The sequence below is a fragment of the Gracilinanus agilis genome, chromosome 3 (genome assembly GCF_016433145.1).
Source record: "Gracilinanus agilis isolate LMUSP501 chromosome 3, AgileGrace, whole genome shotgun sequence".
Taxonomy (NCBI): Eukaryota; Metazoa; Chordata; class Mammalia; order Didelphimorphia; family Didelphidae; genus Gracilinanus; species Gracilinanus agilis.
In genome coordinates this window covers 86,054,689-86,075,590 of record NC_058132.1, presented here as the reverse complement: position 1 = coordinate 86,075,590, position 20,902 = coordinate 86,054,689, and the positions used below count along the sequence as shown (strand labels likewise).

At 38.3% G+C, this 20,902-nt stretch overlaps 1 protein-coding gene across 1 annotated transcript in view; it reads left to right on the top strand.

The window, feature by feature from the left end:
* Positions 1-12,739: 12,739 nt before the first annotated feature.
* DNHD1 (dynein heavy chain domain 1) overlaps positions 12,740-20,902 on the top strand; it is a 190,327-nt gene continuing 182,164 nt past the window's right edge. Inside the window, exons 1-2 of the mRNA XM_044668790.1 lie at positions 12,740-12,821; positions 13,341-14,022. Coding sequence (XP_044524725.1) covers positions 12,740-12,821; positions 13,341-14,022 — 764 coding nt within the window. The remainder of the gene's footprint in view (positions 12,822-13,340; positions 14,023-20,902) is intronic.

Here is a 20,902-nt window from a genome sequence, read left to right as displayed (position 1 = left end):
AGAAGGACATCCTAAATCAAGCCACCCCTCTTATTTAGTGATCTGATAAATACCTTTACTTCAGGGGAGTGAAATCTTCTCTGACTTGGGGAGCCGGCCTCTCTCAGTCTGACCGTCTCTCCTATGACCCTTCCCCCAGCACCAGCTTTCTCCCTAGCAGCAGTTACAAAACCTTCAAACCCTCTTTCCCTCCGTTTATCCCTAACATTAATAAATCCCCTTTTGATATCTATACAAAACCTCTGGTGGATCATTGTACTGAATACTAAGGCAAAGGCTGAAGAGGGAAGAAATAACTTTCCTTTTATTTCTTGAGGGAAACCTAGGCATCCATCTTGGGCAGGAAGTACCCAGCTGAGACTTCCTGCAAACATTCAGTTTCACTGGCAGGGAGAAGCCTCTTGACTCCTCCCTCAAGGGACTTTAGAAATTAACAAGGGAAACCCTCCAGCCAGATCTAAACATTTCTGGCTGATCCAATTCCTCTTGTATCATAGAGATACCTTCCCTGCCTGAAGGATCCAGCCTATTTCCTCCCAGTACCCTCAGTCTCTAGCCTCAGTGATTAGCCAGTTTGAGCAGCCCCTCCTATATACTCCCATTCATTCCCTTATCTTCCTATAAACTACCCATTCATCCTTTAACTCAGCTATCCCCTTTATTCCTCCTCATATCAACATTTGCCCTCTTATTCCATAATAGAACCTATATACCATTTGGGGAGATCCAGGGGCAGGGAAAGATGATTGACATTACCATAGCTACAAGGAAATGGGAGTGTTCAAACTATACTGACAGAATACAATCAAGCTTGGGAAAGGAATCAAAGCCAAAGGCTAGGGTATAAGGGAATGGGCTACCTACAAAGGATACTAAAAGGGTGGTCCCTGCCCAGGTGTGGGTCTTTCCTTGGGAAAGGGTCTCAGATACAATTGGGAAGACTATCTAAGACAAAAAGATATTTAGCATATGTCTAGCGCCATCTAAATGGGATTGTCACCCATCCTAGGGTCCATTATTGTCTGAAACTGTGCTAACCTGAGATTCCCTTCAGGGTGGATTCTCAGGAGAATAGAGAACAAGTACAAGCTTTGGGGTCTCCAACTTATAAGCTAGTCCTAAAACTTGGGGTTCATCAGATCCTACTAGGCTACAAGTTTGGGGCTTTCAGATTCCATGTCAACACATAGCTAGTGTCTGAGGCTAGATTCCTGACTCCTGACCTGGCACTCTAGTGTCATTTAGCTGCCATAGTTATATGATGAGGGCAGTTCCGGTTTTTAAAGACCCTCTCAAATGCACTGAAATCCCATTTTTCCTAGGCTATTGATATCTTTTTCTTTTTTTAAAAAATCATTTATTAATATTCATTTTTAACATGGTTACATGATTCAAGCTCCTACTTTCCCCTTCACCTCCCCCCCTCCGCTATCCCCCCCCCCCATAGCCAATGCACATTTCCACTGGTTTTAACATGTGTCCTTGTTCAAGACCTATTTCCAAATTGTTGATATTTGCATTGGTGTGGTAGTTTCGAGTCCACATCCCCAATCATGTCCTCCTCAGCCCATGGATATCTTTTTCTTAAAACCTTTAACTTCCATCGTAGAAGCAATACCAAGTATCAGTTCCAAGTCAGAAGAGCAATTAGGGTTAGGCAATTAAGGGTTATGACTTTCCCAGGGCCACATAGCTAGAAATTGTCTGAGGCCATACATGAACCCAGATCTTCCCATTTCCAGGCCTAATTCGCTATAGGCTATTAGACTGACTAAGGTTATCCTTGCTTACCCAGAAGCAGGAAGAGGCTGGTTCCTCTTGATACCTAAATGAATTTGAATCCTGGTATTCATTTGCAAATGAAGGGATACTCTGCCCACCCCAGCCAGTCCCTTATACACCCTGCCTCCTGCCAACTACTCAGCATTTTTTCCTTTGTGTGCAATGAGAAAAAAAAAATCAGAATTTGGGTTTGGGGATCTATTTCTCCTTTACCTTCCTAAATTTGAGGAGTTAAATTCTCCAATCACTTCATGTCTGTCTACCTGCCAAGGATGTCTAGTCTGGTCTACTATAGGGGAAAAATTCTAGTGCCAGCTGCCAATTGTAGTAAAATTCCCCAGTCCAGTGAGAACCCATGGCAAAGTGATTCTTCTGGCAGGCTCACCAAAAATTGTTAAAAAAAAAAAATCTTTGTTTGGGCCTTGCTTTCAAAAATGAAGCAAACCCAGGAAAAGAAAATTTAAAGGAGTTTATTGTAGCATCCAAAGCAAAAACGCATTGAATATCTCTAAGCTATGATTTCAAACTGCCTGTTGCTTTTATAGATAACTTGTCACAATAAGAGCAAGAGTCCTGATAAATACACATTTCCAAAAGGGCTATTGCTTTTTAGCTCTTCCCTCATGGTCACATCATAGGAAAATGAGATTAGAGATAAAGGAAACAGAGATGAAATCTCAGATGGCTACATGCATATCATACGAAGGACAAGAGGATTGGATCAAACTACATGCCGTACTCAGTGCATCTCAGCTTCAGAGGCTGCATAGAGTATACATCCCAAAATGTAAGATGGTAAAACGGTATGGGTGACGTTTTAAGGTGAAGTTCTCCCTAGATAGCAGAGGAATAGGAGGAGCTCCACACATGGAGAAACCTCAGGCTAGATTACCCGGCTTTTCCAGGTTTCAGGTTATTCTCTTGCTCCAACTCAGCCTTTTCACATTGGCCCCTCCCCCGAGGCATGTGTCCGCTTTTCTCCCGCCCACTTGAGGCTCTGACCCCGCCCCCAGCCTCGCTCTGGAAAACACTTGTTAACTCTTCTAACTGCCAGAGAGGAGTTGAGGCAGGGTTCGGAGCGTGAGTGGGGAAACCAGGGTCCCGCCCCAGGGAAGTCATGGCAGGGAACCCCTGACCCCAGACCAAGCTCCAATCTTCTACTCCTAGTCCCTCTCTCCTGTTAGCCCCGCCCTCTTCTCTCCTCGCCCTCCCAGTTCTCCCTTCCTCTTCCTGGCACTTCCTCTTTCTAGTCTCTGGTCCCTCCCACTTTTCCTTCCTTCTCACTTTACTGCTTCTCTTCCTAGTCCCTTTCTCTTTCTCCCTCTCTCTTTTCTTTTTCTCTCCCCATCCGTGGTCCCCTGAAAAGGCAGGAAACCGGGCTTCACATTTCACTCCTGGTCACTTACGTTATCTCAGTGACTTCTTTGCGACTCCATTCAGAGCTGGACTGGGGGGAGGGGTTTGAGCACCCTTTCAGCTCCAAATCTGAAAGCCTGTGGCTTCTTCTCAGCTCCTTCTTTTCTCCTTCCGCAGCCCCACTTCTGTTCCTCTTCCTCAGTCCCTTCATCCCTTTTGACCTCGACAGAATTTCCGCTAGCAAAGACTATTGAAGGAAGGAAGAAAGCATTGTCCGAGGAGAGCCCAGGATATAGATTTTTAGGAAATGGCAAGTAGTCCAATTTGACTTCATCATGTGAGGGAGGTTGAAGTTGAATTATTTTCAATTTTGAAGGGCTGTCTTGTGAAAGAGGACCTTTATCTTTTGCTTGACCCAAGAACTGGGAACAACAGGTAGAAGTAGTAGAGAGAGATATTGGCTTGTTGTAACGAACAACTGGATAAAATTTAGAGCTATCCAAAAATGAAATGGGCTGCCTTAGGAGGTAGGAGATTCCTCATAACTAGATTTTTCAAGAATAGAAAAGTTGACCACTTGTCTAGTATATTCTAGGGGCATTCTTATTTAATTACAAGTTGGACTCAGAATGGCCTCTGAGGTTCTTTCCAAATCAGATATTGCACGACAAGGTGAAATTCTTTAGGAGATGCCTTTGTTGAGGGCCAAAAAAAAAAAAAAAAAAAAAAAAAAAAAGACAGGCATCTGAGTGCAGTGAAAAAAACAAAACACTGAATTTGAAGACATAGGACTTGAGTTTGTATTTCAGTTATTCTTAATGCCTTAAACTTCTTAGTCCTTTTATCTATAAAATTCTGGGATTGAGCTAGCTGTCTTCTAAGTTTACTTCTGTGGTTAATTTTTTAAGTCCCTTCTGTGCTTTAGATAAAAGTGAATGGTATGACAGGAGGAAAGCCAAGTATAGTGTCACATAAGGGAGGAGAATGTCAGGATGTAGGAGTAGTTTATGTTGCAGAGGGATAAAGGAGAACCAAAAAAAGGGTTTGGTGATTGGAGTAATTTGATACATTGGGGGGAACTTTTGCAGGAGTGGTAGGGATAGGAGTGGGGATGAGGTAGAAACCAGATTACAAAGAGCTGAGGAATTCTGTGGTTTTTTTTGTTTTGTTTTGTTTTTAAACCCTTGTACTTCGGTGTATTGTCTCATAGGTGGAAGATTGGTAAGGGTGGGCAATGGGGGTCAAGTGACTTGCCCAGGGTCACACAGCTGGGAAGTGGCTGAGGCCAGGTTTGAACCTAGGACCTCCTGTCTCTAGGTCTGACTCTCACTCCACTGAGCTACCCAGCTGCCCCAATTCTGTGGTTTTAAAATGGATAGAGTTATTGGCCTTGGAGCCATTAAATTCCAAGTTCAAATATCACCTCTAAACTAGTTTTAGTTGTGTGCCTCTAGGCAAGTCACTTAATTTCTCAGTGCTGTTGGTGAATCCTCTTCAACAAAATATGTTATGAACTCCAGTGTATAATATTATTTTAGATGTATTTATTTAATGCTTATAGTGACTATCATGATACTTTCTGCCCTCAAAAGCTCCAAGTTAAAAGCTACATTTTATAATTATAACATAAAAAATTCCGCCTATAATTATGGTATCTAAAATCATAAAGACAATTATGAAATAATTATGACTTTTATTTGGGTTCTGTAAGAATTAAAAGAAGCAATTCAACAAGACCTTATCCTTATGTTTTCTCTTATCTTCAAGATTTCATATTAAATTAATTTTCTTAATTTTGTTGACTATAACATTTTAGTAAAATAAGTTACTACTTGGAAGATATTTAACACAATATGATAAACAGTGTAAGATTTTTTATTTGAACATCAGTTTGCAATATTTGGTTGGTTCAATACTAGTCCTAGTCTTAAATCTGGATCCTAAATCTATTTCTCTATTTTGATTAAAACAAGAATAAAATGAAAAAGGTTTGTTCACCCAAATAAAATAGTGGAAAATGGTAGAATTTTACAAACACTCTTGTTGAGAGATGGAAAATCATTTTAAAATTTTCAGTCAACAGATTGATGAAAATGATTAGCTAGTTACAATGAAAGTTATTTACTGACTAATTTACTGACAAGTACTCTATCAAATGATAAATGTGATTAAATTTCATTTGTATAAATTGTTTCATTTTAAAGAACATTTATACATAAATGAACCTTTGTAAGGAAGGAACCTCTTCAAATGTTACTTTTTTTCTTCTACCAGTGGCACATCAGCTACACTCTCACAGAAATTCTACTGATCACTGTTGCTAGCCAGTTCATTTAAAAATTCACCTGATTGAAGTAATAGTAATATAAATGGAGAATAAATTTAAATTGGACAATTTCAAGATGGCTTATAATGCACAGGATAACAAAGGAATGCATGTGTTATTCTGGTACAATAAACAATGCAAATGAGGGGTATATACAGTATCTGTTGGGAATTGGTTTGTCCTTGAATTTTGAATCCTTGTAGTGGTTTGGAAACAATTTGATAATGCCTTGAAAAACTGTAAAAACATTTACTTGGGAGCAAATACCTAAATACCAAAATTGTGCTCATGAGTGACAGTTTAAAATTGCTACAGAAACAAAATGCTCCAAATATGCACATGATTGTTGTTGCAGAGGAAAAATATATTCGCAGCATAATTGGGCAATTATTTATTGCTTAAAGGCACCATTAAAGGATTTATAGGACAAATCTCTTGTACCATCATCAAGAACCCCTAAGGATATTCATGAATCACTAAATGAGACCCATTGCTGTATGCAACTCTAGAACTTTTAAGTTTCAGAAAGGTTGCTCATCAGCATTAGTAGAAAGAGGGTCATCTAAGAATTTCTTATATCAATAAAATCATAGGTTTTGTCTCTATCACTAATATTTTAGAATGAGCTGAGGCAATGACAAAGTACTGCTGATATTTTAGCTACTTCAAAACTGTCAGCTAGGTTATTTGATGGTAAACACAACAATTAAATGCTGTAATTCATTGTTGTTGCCACAAATGATTAGGTTTACATAACTAATTCTCAAGTTGATATAGTATGACATAGTATCCAGTATGTTCAATTTCGTGTTAATGTGAAATCTTTCTTGAATTCTCTGTGTGAAGGATACAGGCTTGTGCTTATAGACTTTGCCAAACACTATCAACATACTGAGGTTTCCAGCTGCTTCTCCTTCTCAGAGGATGGCTGTGAGAAATGATCTGGAAGCAAGACTGGTTGTCTGGGGAGGTGGTGCCACTTCCAGGGGTTCCTATGCTTATTTGCCTGTTGGTGATAGTAGGTTATAAATTATTAATGGTGATGGACTCTTTCATCACAATTATTTCTCCTTTTAATGTTTGTTGTCTGGGTGTGATTGGAAGCAGGTTTGGAGGTTTGGGGGACATTCCCCAATGAAGAAGAGGGAGATGTCTTTAATCACCTGTTCTGTTAGGCCAAGATTGATTTATCAATGAATGAGTTTATCTGTCTTTTTGTATTGTTTTCATTTACATTATTGTAGTAGCATATATTATTCTTCTGGTTCTCCTTTTTCCACTTCAATTCATACAAGTTTTCTCATATTTCTCTGAATTATATGTCATTTCTTTAAGATTCAATAATATGTTCAGTTATTCTTCAACTAGTGAGTATTCACTTTGTTTCCATTCTTTTGCTCTTACAATAAATCTTGCTGTGCCTATTTTTGGTATAGATGTAATCTTTCTTACAATCTTTGACCTCCCTAGAGCAGTGATGGGCAAACTTTTTAAAGAGGGGGTCAAAGGAAAGGGAAAAAAAACTTTAGGCGGTCCAATATAATTTATTATAAAATAACAATGATACATTTTACAAAATTCTTGTATTTTTTGTGATATTAAGCCCTATTAATGACTGAAAGATTATGAAGGAGAAAGGCTGCATCTGGTCCGTGGGCCGTAGTTTGCCCATCACTGCCCTAGAGTATATGCCCTATAGTAGTAATGCCAAGGTAAAGGATATAAAGAATGATTTCTCATAGAATTCAAAATTGTTTTCTTGAATTAGACTTATTTGCATCTCTACCAACAATGTATTAGCGTATCTGTTATTGGATTTCTACCCATTGTTTCTTGTCATGATGTTGACTTTTTTTAATACATTTGACAATTATGTCTTAAAATTTTATGCTTTGTTATTATTTCTCTTGTTGTTCAGTCATTTTTCCAGAAATGTCTAATTCTTTGTGACCCCATTTGGAATTTTCTTGGCAAAGGTTGGTTTTACCATTTCCTTTTCTTGATAAGGAAACTGAGACAAACAGGGTTAAGTGACTTGCCCAGTGTCCCACAGAAAATAAGTGTCTGATGCTAGGGTGTTTTTTAAAAAAGAAACCTTACCTTTTGTTTAATACTAAGTATCAGTTTAAGGCAGAAAAACAGTAAGGGCTAGGCATTTGGTATTAAATGACTTGTTCAGTCACACATCTAGGACTGATGCTAAATTTGAATTAGGAGAGATGAGTATTCCTGACTCGAGGCCCTGCTTTCTGTCCACTGCACCACCTGGCTACTCACTTGTTTCTCTACTTAAGTCTTATTCTTGTTTCCATGGTGTTGTAGAGGTGAACCTACCTTCTAGAGAATATGTTAAGGTAGTGCAAATTTTGATAGCAAAATTTATAAGCAACATTGTTCTAGAAAATAGCATTGACTATTACTTTCTTTTGTCATCTCTTACAATTTGAGTCTGAAGAAAAGTATCAGAGTTGTGCATCTTGCATTAATGATTTGAATATTTTTAAATAATCATTGATAGTTTACATTTCTTATTTTGAAAACATTTTGTTCATGTTCTTTGAACATTTATTTATTGAACATTTGTAAGATGGGGAGGTGGAGAGATCAGAGTGTGTATACCCTTAGTTGAAAGTGAATTTTTTTTAGAGAACATAATTGACTCCATTTTGTTCTGTATTTTGCATTATAGGACTCCCTCCCTGTTCTGCCTCATCCCAAACCAAAGACCAGATACAGTACTGGGTGTCCTTCAGTGTCTCTTTTTCTCCTCTTATCAGTAAAAAAGACTTAGTTGCTGAAAGTGGAAGATTCCAGAGTCCTGAGAATGTCCTTCTGCTTTGTCTGGCCTGATAGATAGATTCTCTTTTATTTAATGAAATTAACTATTCTTAGAAGATAATAGAAGATTTTCTTTTTCTGTAGCAAATTATATACATTTTCTTTTAACAAGTATACTTTTTTCTTTGTGTGATCACCTGAATTTTAATGAATAATCTTTTTTTTCTTTATTTCATGTAACATATGAATATTGATTGCTGAATTGTGAATGGTATGCTTCTCCTCAAATGCTGGTAGAGAAGGCCACACATAATATGAGTATAATAAAACTGGATTTTGCTTCATTTTGGCTTATTAGTATTAGCTAGTCAAATATATAAAAAAATTCACATCTGCCATTGTCATAGTGTAACTTTCAGTGATATCTCTGAGGCTATGTTTGCCTCCTTGCTCCAAGATTTCTGGTTCATTTTATTACTCTTATTTGTGTACTGGTATAGAAGCACCTGAAGACAGCAGCCTTAACTCTAGTTCTTTTGCCTGTCTTTATCTTTTGTGATTTGCTGAGAATCTTAAGGGACAGCATGGCACAGTAGAAAGAGAGCTGCTCAGTTAGACCTGGGTCTTGTAACCATGAGCAAGTTACTTAGACTCTCAGTGTTATAGGAAACTCTCTCAAACGGTGTGTATTGTAGGTTATATGTATATTACATTTATGTACATATACATATAGTATATAAAACTACCTATATATTTAAACAATACATATTCTGAAGAATATGCTGACCTGCATGAGTAACAAGATTTTCTTCCCCTGCATGTTCTGTATACCAGTAAAATTATAGCTCCTATTCCTATTTCTCACCCACTATTTTTCCTGTCATACCTGCACTTATCTCTAATATCTACTTTAGATTCTATATGGATACTTTTCTCCCTTCCCCTTATTTTTTCTTTTAAACTTTTCTTTCCCAAGATTTGTTGGATCCACTCAGTCCTTGGCTTTAGGACCAAATTCAGTTTTACAACACCATTCTCTTAGGTACTGGTTCATTTATATGTTCCCCCTTTTTATGGTAGCATTGATGATAAAATCTTTCACTTTCCTGCCCAGATTTTCATAATCTTTAGAGAAACTAAATTTAGGGTTTGACTAAATATGAGAATTCTAAAGTAATACTGTGGTCGCCAATTTAAAAATATTATAGCTTAAATCAAAATGATTTTCAGTAGATTTATTTACAAAAGAGGTGGAAAGAGTGAAAGTAGAAAAATGTAAGAAGAGGGTAGAGAAAATGTCTAGCCTATTACACTAAATGTTGCTCCAGTGTCCAGCTCAGCCCTGTAGTGCTCGTTAACCCTTAGCCAGAGGACTTGGTAGTGACTTAAACAAGGGTTCCACCAATGCAACCTCCTCGAGGAGAGGAAGACCTCTACGGAATTAATCTCTCCAGAATCCAAGAAAGGAGGGCCAGCTACTCACTCATCCAGGATGAACTCCAAAGGAGAAGATCCAGGAGCGGTCTAAGAGCCAAGTTACTAGGAGAAGATCTAAGCTGAATGTCCAAGGAGCAGTCAAAGTTGAAGCTCAAAGGAGAAGTTCAAGAGCCAAGGTCAAAGGAGAAGTCCTGTGGACAGGAAGTTCAGGATTTTTATAGTCCTTTTTCCACGTCCCTTCCTGTCCCTTCCTCTATGGGAACCAATTGCAGTCTTACTGCCCAATGGGGTTGGCAGTCACCTTTGGAGTTGCCACCCACTTTAGTAAGTGGCTTGCAAACTCCCTTACTTAGTGTTAAGTAAGGGTGTTTAAGTTTTTGGTTGATTAATTTTAAAAATGCTGATTGATAGACAAAAAAAGTTTGATTTACTCTTCATATTATCAAATTTCTTTTGTTTTCCTGTGAATCATCATAAATGAGTAGTGGTCCTCAGAGCACATTTCTTTTTTAATCTTCTCAGGTAGATAAATGGTTGCTTTCATAACACCTAGCAGGGTATGCTAACTACTGCATGACTCTTTTTTGATGATACTGAGCTTTCCTATGTTCTTATATCCTAATTTATATAATAGCTATTTGTGTTAATTTCTTACATTCTCCAAGTTTTCCCCATTATGAGCTTCTTGAGAGGCTTGTGTCATTTAAAATTTTGTGTCCTCGGTACCTAGCACATAGTAGGAGCTTAAGCAACTTTTGTCGAATGAATGTGTAATATATAATCCTAGCTCTTAGGTATTTTATAATCTAGGAAAGGAAGTAAGAGCTCAGTGGGAAGGATCTATGATATCATCAGCATGGAAAAATCTCTGATTTAGGCAAATATTAGGGAGTTGCCCGAGACACAGAGATTTATTGACAGCTATGAAAGGGAATTCTTTGTTCTCTTTGAGTTCACACTTGTAAAAGGGAATCCCTTATTGTCTTTGCCTTGTTGGAGCTAATACTTTAATTAACACTAACTTACTAATTTACTAAGCTTGAACTAGGTGGAGGAGCTAGCGAACCATTTAGTGAATTCACACCCTACTTAGTGCTAGGTATGAGGCCAGTCACCTTTTTTCTAACTCAAACAGTCAGAGACTTGTGAATTCTTTTAAGAATTCACACCCTCAGAAACTGAACCCTTTCAATGAGTATTCACCCCTCCAGAAGGTATGAACTAGTTCCCACAAACACTGCTCTCTGGGCAGTGCTAGACTATTTGGAAACTGTGATTGACCCTGTGAAGAGGGGAGGAGACAAGAAGCCACTATAAAAGGCCCTGAATTTCTGAGGCTAGGCTGTGGATTACAAGAAGAGAGTCACTCCAAGAAAGAGGTCAGCTTCAAGAAGGTTGGCTCAGAGAAAAAAGACGGCCTCAGGAGTCACCTTGAGCTCAAGTCATTGTCTTGACCTGCCTCTTGGAGGGAAATTGGGTGAGTGGATAGTTGGCTTTTCCTTCCTGTCTTCTGGAGAGAGTTTAATTCTGGTTGAAGGTTTAACAAGTCCTGGCTGAGCTGGAACAATATTTAGTTAGATAGGATAATATCTTCTCTACCCTTTTGTATTCCTTTGCTTTCACTCTTTCCATCTCTTTTGTAAATAAAAGATTTATAATTTTCATATATTTAGCCAAACCACTAATTTTAACACTTACAACTACCCACGGTTATACAGCTAATAGCAACAATAATAATGTTGATAATAACATCTGACATTTATCAAGCACTTAAAGATTTGCAAAACAATTTTATAGAAGTTATCTCATACAGTCCATACAATAATGCTGTGAAATAGGTACTATTATTATCCTCATTTTACTTATGGGGAAAAAGGCCAAGAGGTTAAGTGCTTGGACCACGGTCACCTAGCTAGCCTGTGCCAGAGGTGGGATTGGGACATAGGTTTTCCTGATTACAAATACAGCACTAGAATGCCCACTTCATCTGCTATAGGTTCATGTAAGAGTCCACTGGCCCAGGGGTATCCTTTCTTAATTAAAGGGCTCCAGCTATGATCTCAAGTGGACCTGATTTAGTCCTGGGTGATCCTAGCACTATATCGAGGAGGAGTCAAGCTCTTTGCTCACACTCTGACTCTTTATGTTCCCACTCCCAAGCAAATCTCTTTCTCTTTCTCTTTTGTTTTAGAATCAATACTAAGTATTAGTTCCCAGACAGAAGAGCAGTAGGGGCTAGCCATTTGGTGTTAAGTGACTTGCCCCAGGGTCATATAGCTAGGAAGTATCTGAGGCCAGATTTAAGTCCAGGTCATCCTGACACCAGGCCTGGCTCTCTATCTACTGGGCCAACTACTAGCTTCCCCTCCTAAATAAATCTTTTAAATGAAATTTAGAAATGGCTCACGACTAATAGAATAAAGAGGACCAAATGAAAAAATTGTCTTGTGTCCTTCCTTGATAGCCTCTCTTCCTTTCCTTACTCCCCATTCCCATCCCCTCCCTTTCCTTTCTAATATCACTAACTACTTCTATGACCCTCTGCAACTCATTCTCTGAAGACCTTGCCTCTCTCCCCACCCTCCCCTCCTACTCATCCATATACCGTAACTTTTCTAAGCCTATTGGAAAAGGAAGAGAATTAGAAATAGATTTCCCTTCTTACCTCACATTAATGAGCTTTCTCCTTTCTTTCTCAGGGCATTGCTGGAATTGGCAGAAGACTTCTTCATGCTCCCTAAGGTGATATGACTGAACTAAGGATATGGATGACTCTGTGTGTGTGTGTGTGTGTGTGTGTGTGTGTGTGTGTGTGTGTGTGTAGGTGTAGGTGTTCTCTTTGTTTCTGGGGCAGTGGGTGTGTATAGTAGGGTACTATATGCAAGTAAATTTGATTGGAGAAGATTCTGTGAATGTATGTAACTTGCGTTGTTGTGTGGAGATGTGATTTAGGTGTGTTGTGTGAGAGGTGTTTCTTGGGGCTGTGATTAAGAAGGAGGTGCTGTGACTGGAAGTTGCTGTTGCTTGAATATAGACTCAGACTGCACCGTTACAAGGGCCATGAGCAACTCTAGGACTTCATTTAAGGAATATGGCACACCTCCATCCTCACCTATTCCCTTTTATCAGGAGACTAGTACAGGTGAGAGGGGAACGGAGAGGGGGGAGAGGTTGGATCCTGAGAAGAACCACTGTTATAATTTTAGCCTAATTGAACCTGTTCCTCATTTGGTCTCTTAGGATGAATAGCTGGAGAGAGGTAGTATTTGAAAACTCATGTGGGGGTGGGGGACTTGATATCTTCTATCTATTTCAAGTAATTTCAAGTAATGGGGAAATCCAATCTCAGCACTCATTCCCTTGCCCATTCCCTATTTTCCTATAGATACTGTCCTGCCTCTCCATGGTTCCAAATCTTCCCAAGTCACATTGTTCTTGTGGAGAGGTTGGTAGGTTGGCTCCCAGGTATTCCACGTGGCTTCCAGTTACTCAAGTCTAGGCAAGCCTTCACTTGCTATATTCCCTTAATATCTTACTGGGTTAATATGTACAAAGTGGAAAACAGGGAGGTCATTGAGACTTCTTCCTCATCTTCTTTTACTGCTTTGCCCTTTTTTTCTGTCTTCCCTTTCTTAAATTTTTATCTTTTTTTTTCCCCCAGTAAAGCCTGTAGCCCGAGACTGGCAATCAAAGCCAGAGCTGTGGGCTCAGGCTGTTTATCAACAGCTCAATGCCCAGCTGCAGAAGCCCCTAGAACCAGGCAAGTCCCTAGCAGTAGGGCGCCTTCTGGCTGAACTTCAGGATCTTCTGGCTGCTGTGCTCAAAGATGGCAGTCCTGCAGCTTGGTTCTACCTATATAATGTGTTGGGCTCTCTGTCACCTTACCGGACCCTACTTTGTGACCACCTTGACCTACTACCTTTCTTGGAGCAGATGTATCATTGGGCCCCCCAGATCCAGATCCAGTTTGGTCTGGATTTTCTGGAGATGCTGGAACGGGTCTTTCCACCAGATACCTCTATGATGTTCTCAACTACCCATACTTGTTGCAGGCCCAAGAAGAAGTTTAAATCATTGAACTTTCAAACTTTGGGCCCATCATGCCCTTTTGTTCAGGCTGAGCAAGAACAGAGGCAAGAACAGGATGGAGATAAAAATTGGGTATACCCTGTGACCCTCTCTGAGCTACAATATGCTCTGGGCATTGTGGGAGTGGATGTGGCCCAAGATGAAGCCTTCTGGATGAATGGCCTTGGTCTTCTGCCTTTGGCCATGGCCACAGACATCCCTGTGAATTACATCAGCAGTAAAGAAGAGTGCCACTATCATGGTGTTGGGTCTAGGTAAGTAAACATAATAACCTGGGGAAGAAGAGAGGAATCAAGACCTTAAACTTGAACTCTCCTCCTTATTCTCCCCCTTTTTTCTTCTTTCTCCTTTCTAGTCCCTACCCTATATTGTAGAAACTCTGAGCCCCTTGGGTGAAGGTAGGGAAGGCTCTGGTTCCAGGCTCTCTTATTGGTACAATATCTAGATGGTTCTGCCTTAAATCAACTTAATTTGTCATTATTTTTGCTTTTTGGCTTTAAAAGCAAGGCCACCCCACTTAATTTTTTTTGGCCACTATTACTAGATACTCCTGGCACAGTTTTTTCTCATTAACCCACCTACAGTAGGCTAAGATTACCAGACCCATATAGATATTTATAGCAAATGGACCCCCTGTTTTTCCTACCTGAAATATTCAGCACCATAGGTGCTTCTTTTGATATTTATTGTTCCTTTTTTGAATGTAGTAGATGCAGGTTCAGGAGTAGAGGAAGGAAAAGAGGAAAGTCCCAAAGAGCTTCAAAAAATTAAGGAAAGACTATCAGTGGGTTTGGAATTTGAGTGTTCTTGTTTTAGCTAGAACTTGTTTGTTTTGCCTGAGAAAGCTCTGGCCCCTTTTGTGGGGCTTTATGAGGTCCTTAATATCACCCCTATGTGGCCTATTCTTCCTCACTCCCCTAGAAAAGTATTACTTTGGGTCTTTGGCAGGAATCTGTTAATTGTCATTTAAAAGTTCTGAGCAAACCTCTTGAGAAAAGTCAGAAAAGACTGCTATAAATAAATAAAACCCCACTCAGGAGTGCCTGTCAAGGTGAATAGAGCTGGCATATAATCAATTTACCTCAGCAGTTGATTGTGGAAATTGGCCACAATAGCTATCAACAGGGAAGATTAAGGTTTCATTTCTAGCAGGTATGGAAAGCAGGGAGAAATTTTTAGTAGCCTGATGCTGTTTTTCTGGCATAGCCAATTAACTATTCTCTCTGCTCAAAATAAAGGCTAGTCTTGCTTCTAGAAGGTAAGATTCAGAGCTTAGAAAACACCTTTCCATTCTCTAGGTCATCAGGAGAGAGAAGTTTTATTTAGTTGGGGGTAGATGAGTTGATCAGGACACTTGAAATCAATTGATTTTCCACCTCTTAGTCTAATTGTCAAAATTATACAATTAAGGAACTAGTGCCAGAGACAAGGAAATGTTAAGCTCTTAATCAAAATGTGAAAAAATGCTTCACACTTTGTGAATCTTTTGTGAGGAGTGAAGGTCTTTGCTCACACTTGTATTAGCAGATACTCAACCATTGTTCAGCTCTTAGTGGCCTTTTAAAAGCAAGCTTGCCAGTTCTGAAATCAGTGAAAGTGGCTCTGAAGATTAACAAGGGTTAACAACCCCTACTAGAGAAGAAATCTAGCTATGGATTGAAGAGAGAAATACCCCTGGCCGTTGGGAATTGAGTAGACCCTGTCCAGCATAGATACTAGAGCTCCAGGATACCGTAAGAAGAGATCGGACTCTATAGAACCAGAAGCGTGAGGTGCCTAGAGTTACCCTGATCACATGTTTCCTATATGTATGCCTTATTAGCAATATAAACTATATATGTACCCATTCTTCCCATTCATGCTGTGTTTATTTGTGCAAGAAACATTCTAGGTATAGGATGAATATTTTGTAGCTTCTATCCTTATTATTCAATATCAGTAAATGCTAACTGTGCCTATGGGCTGGACTATTACAGGTAAGCATAGAAGTAGGTGTTTGTGAGCTATAGTTTTGGGAGTTTGAACCCACAGAGTACCTTGAACATAGGGGTAGTTGCCCCACTGGGGACCTGACCTACAAATGTGAGTCAGGATAAACCAGAAGGGCAGTTACATTTTAAAAATAAAATTACAGGTTTTCAATTCAATAAACATTAAGTAATTTCTGGAAGAAGGATTTCAGAAAAAAATGATGAAGACAAGGACCTGAAGAGACAGGAGGGGATCCCTGAATCAAGAACTTGGAGAATAGAAGAATATGAATCAGAAAATACTTGCAGACAAATAATAAATATCAGATAATTCTTGTGTGTGTGTGTGTGTGTGTGTGTGTGTGTGTGTGTGTGTGTGTGTGTGTGTGTGAGAGAGAGAGAGAGAGAAAGGAGTAGATATTTGTATTCTAGTGAGTTCTCAAGTTCCCATCAAGAGAGTAATTATATATTAAGGACTGGAGAAAGAAGAATATTGGTATTTTAAAAAAATATAATGTATTTTTCTCCTAATCATATGTAGAATAATTTTTAACATTCATATTCTCATATTTTGAATTCCAAATTCTTTCCATCCCTTCCTGAGATGATAAGCAATTTGATATAGGTCATACATGTGCTATCATGTGATACATATTTCCATATTTGTCATGTTGTAAAAGAAGACCCATCACAAAAAGGAAATTATTGAAGAAAATCAAGTTAAAATGGTATACTTTGATCTGCATTGATACTGAATTCTTTCTCTGGCATTGGAAAACATTTTTTTTATCATCAGTCCTCTTGAGTTATCTTGGATCATTTTATTGTTGATAATAGCTAAATAATTCACAGATGATCATTATAAAATATTGTTGTTATTGTATACAGCATTCTCTTGACTGCTCATTTTGCTTTGAGATCATCGGTTCATATAGATCTTTCCAGATTTTTCTGAAAGCATCCTGCTCATCATAGTATTGCTCATCCATTACAATAATATTCCACAACTTGTTTAGTCATTCCCCAATTGATGGACATTCTCTCAATTTTCCAATTCTTTGCCACAACAGAAATAGCTGCTATAAGTATTTTTTTACAAATAGGTCCTTTTCCCTTATTTTTATTTCTTGGGAAACAGACCTAGTAATGATATTGCTGGATGAAAAGATATAGCCTTTTGGACATAGTTCCAGATTGCTCTCCAGGATGGTTAAATCAATTCATAATTCCACCAATAGTGCACTAGTGTCCCAATTTTCCCACATCCTCTCCAACATTTATCATTTTTGTTTTCTATTGTATCAGCCAAGTATTGGTGGTTTTTTTTTTTTAAATCTTAACTTCTGTGTATTGGCTTCTAGGTGGAAGAGTGGTAAGGGTGGGCAATGGGAGTCAAGTGACTTGCCCAGGGTCACACAGCTGGGAAGTGTCTGAGGCCGGATTTGAACCTAGGACCTCCCGTCTCTAGGCCTGACTCTCAATCCATTGAGCTACCCAGCTGCCCCTTATTGGTGGTTTTTGACTTCCTTCTAAGAAGGGATACCAAATTTGCTAATGTGTTGTCCTGAAATTAACAGTTTGAGAGGTCTGGTGTCTTCCAGAGCAGGTATCTAGGACATGATGCAAAATCTCCTAAGACTTGCCAAATCTAATGCTCACTACCTACTTCTAGTGATTTGTGGGGTGAGAGATAATACCATGAGAAGGAACAAAGAAAGCATTTTAAGGGACCGAAATGGGAAGAGATCAAAGACCTTAGGGCATAGATAATGTTTTAAAATTGTTGTTGCCAGTTGAAACCAGGGGCTTTGCATGGATTTAGAAAATGAATAGCTGATTAAGAAGATAGTGTCTGAAAAAGGAACTTAAATTTTAGACTACAACTTAAACTATAAGTATGATAGACTCTAAACCATAGATGGGAATGCATTTTATGAGAGATTGTAACTGTATAATTGTTTGAATTCTTGAGATCTAATCAAAAGGAAAAAGAAAGGAGAAACTGTAGGTGAGGAAGAAAACCATTAGACACACTCTTTGATTCATAGGATACAAAATCCAAGACAGGAACCAAAAATAAAACCAATGGACTTAGTTATTTTTGCAAAAATTTACAAAATGTACTTTAAAAGATGACCTATAAAACTTTAATATAAAGAGATACATTCTACTTCATAGGTCTTGTCTTCATGGTACAGGCTGGTCTCCTTTAAGGAGTAGTAGGTGAAGGATGCTGCTTCCGATTCCAGGTTATTAGAAGTGATGAGGTGATCTTTAAAATATTAGAATATAGATTTCAATGTGAAAAAGAAGTTAAAAAAGAATATGAAGTAGAGAGAAACTCTGACTTTTGTTAGGGAGTGGGTGGCAGGAAGAATGTCATACAGAAGAGGAAAGAAGACCCCTTGAAGAACACTCAAGAGTTAAGATGCAAATCTCGAAGAGAGAAGGAAACTTGGTGATTTGAGAGAGAGCAATTGCTTGTCTCCAAGGAATGATGAAAAAGATCCTGGAGATGTCAGATGAAAGATCATCCAGTAAAGATCATTGGAAGAAGAGAAGAATAATGGGAATTAGCAAGTCTCTGTTATGAGGATTACTGAGACAGCCATATAGCATCCTGATAAAGATGTAGAGATTTCTTGTTTTTCTTAATTTTGTTTCCAAGATCTGACAGGGGTCCTGCTAAGATTTGTCAAAACAGATGGCTACTACCCATTTCTGGTGATTCATGTGTGAAGAAATAATACTGTCAGACTGAACCTAAACTACAAAGTCTAGGCAAGAAATTGAAGACTATAGGGGTACAGTTAGATAGTGTTTTTACAACTGCTACCCACTAAAGACAAATGTAGAAGAGGAAAGAAAACTTGATAAATGAAAATTAATATGACAGTTAGATGGGATTTATATTTCTGGACCCAGATATGGGCATGTTAGCTTAAATAGCTTAAACCATAGGAATGACAGACTCCTATACAGGAATGGAATTTTACCTCACAAAGATCAGTGGGCACATATTTGCCCAATAGCTTACAGAACTAATGAAGATGACTTTAAACTGAAGAGAAAGGTGTAGGGAGAAAATTGCTTATATATAACCATGAAATTACAAGCCTATATAGAGAGTAAACAGTATAGGAAGAATAATAGCAGCTGTGATGCTCAGAAATTAAGAGAAGAAATCTAAGAAAGAAGCCAGTAATAAAAATCAATTTGGTTCAGTAGATAGGGTACTGATCAAGGAATCAGGAAGGCCCGAGTTCAGAAATCGCCTCAGACACTTAGTAGCTATGTGACATCTGGCCAAGTGACTTAATCTTTCTCAACCTCAATTTTCTCATTCATAAAATAAGTATAATAAATAACACTTACCTCTCAGAGTTGTTTGAAGGTAAATGAGATAATTTTATAACATATTATAGATAAAGATCTTTGCAAACTTTAAAGTGATATATAAATGCTACCTATAACTTCCTAACCTTAACCCTAGTTGCTGAACCCTTACCACTTTTCTGTCTTGAAACTGATAATACCATTCTAACAGCCTTTTATAACTCATAAATTTAGTCAAACCATTTTTAACCTTTACACATCATAATTATATATACCTGTTGGCCTGTTCAGTCATTCTTCAATTAATGGGCATTCCCTCAATTTCTAATTCTTTGTCACTACAAAAAGAGCTGCTATAAATATTTTTGTACATGTAGGTCCCTTCTCCTCCCGTTTTTTCTTTAGGATACAGACCTAATAATGGTATTGCTTGGTCAAAGGGTATATACATGGTTTTATAGTCCTTTGGGCATAGTTCCAAATTGTTCTCCAGAATGGTTAGACCATTCTACCAATACTGCGGTAGTGTGGCTATTTTTCCATATCCTCTCTAGCATTTATCATTTTACTTATCTGTCATGTTAGCCAATCTACTGGATGTGAGGTGGTGCCACAAAATTGTTTTAATTTGAATTTCTCTAAGAGTGATTTAGAGCATTTTTATGTGATAATTGATAACTGATTTCTTCTTCTGAAAACTGCCTAGTCATATCCTTTGACCACTTATCAATTGGGGAATTTCTTATATTTTTATAAATTTTGCTCAGTTCTCTTTATATTTTAGAAATGAGATCTATATCAGAGAAATTTGCTGTAAAACATCTCCTTCTCCAAAGTTTCCTATTTTCCTTCTAATTCTGGTTGCATCAATTTTGTTTGTGCAAAAACTTTAAAATTTTATATAATGATCTTTATCCTCCCTATCATCTTCTCTATCTCTTATTTGGTCAAAAACTCTTCCTTCATCTATAGGTTTTACAATTAAAAATTGTCCATAATCCCAATAATTAACTTATGATATTGCCCCTTTATATCTAAATCATGCACTATGGACTTCTGCTTCTGAGAGCTAAGATGGACAGAGTAATGAATACACACAAAAGAAAAAAAACACTTCAAAACTAAGGAAAGCAGGAGGCGCACATCTCATTGGGATCAAAGGGAGAGTAGCCTAGTGTGTGTGACTTTGTGGGAACTAGCCCTGGGAGTATGCACCCTGGGAGAACTGGCAGCACAGGGGATAGAATCTAGTAGGACAAAACAGCCACAAACCTCCCCACAGCAAGCCAGACAGGTCCTCTACCCCACCATCATCCAAGGTGTGTATTGTAGGATCCAAAGGCAGCCAGACCTACCCCAAGAACCAGAGCAGACAACACTATAAGCTTTAAACAGGGCTCCCTGTATACTATATCACAGTACACAATACCTGAAGAGCAAAGCAGAACTTCAATATATAGAGTAGGTAATGAAAAAAAACCCTGGAATAATGAGCAAAAGACAAAAAAGCTGACCTTAAGAGAGTTGCTTTAGTGACAGCTAAAGGTCTAAATCCAAACTCAGGGGAGGACAACAGTGCCAAGAAATGTGAAACCTCAAAAGCAAATGTGAAAGTGTGTCAGTTCCCAAAAGAACACTTGGTAGGATTTGAAAGGAAGTTTAAAAATCAAATAAAAAGAGAATCGATAGCAGCTTGGGAAAAAAATTCAATGTAGATTAGAATGGGCCAAATGGAAATGAATACAAAAAAAAAAAAAAACAACCAAACAACAAAAAACAAAAAAACAAAATCTTCCTAAAGAGTAGAATTGGCCAAATAGAAAAGGAA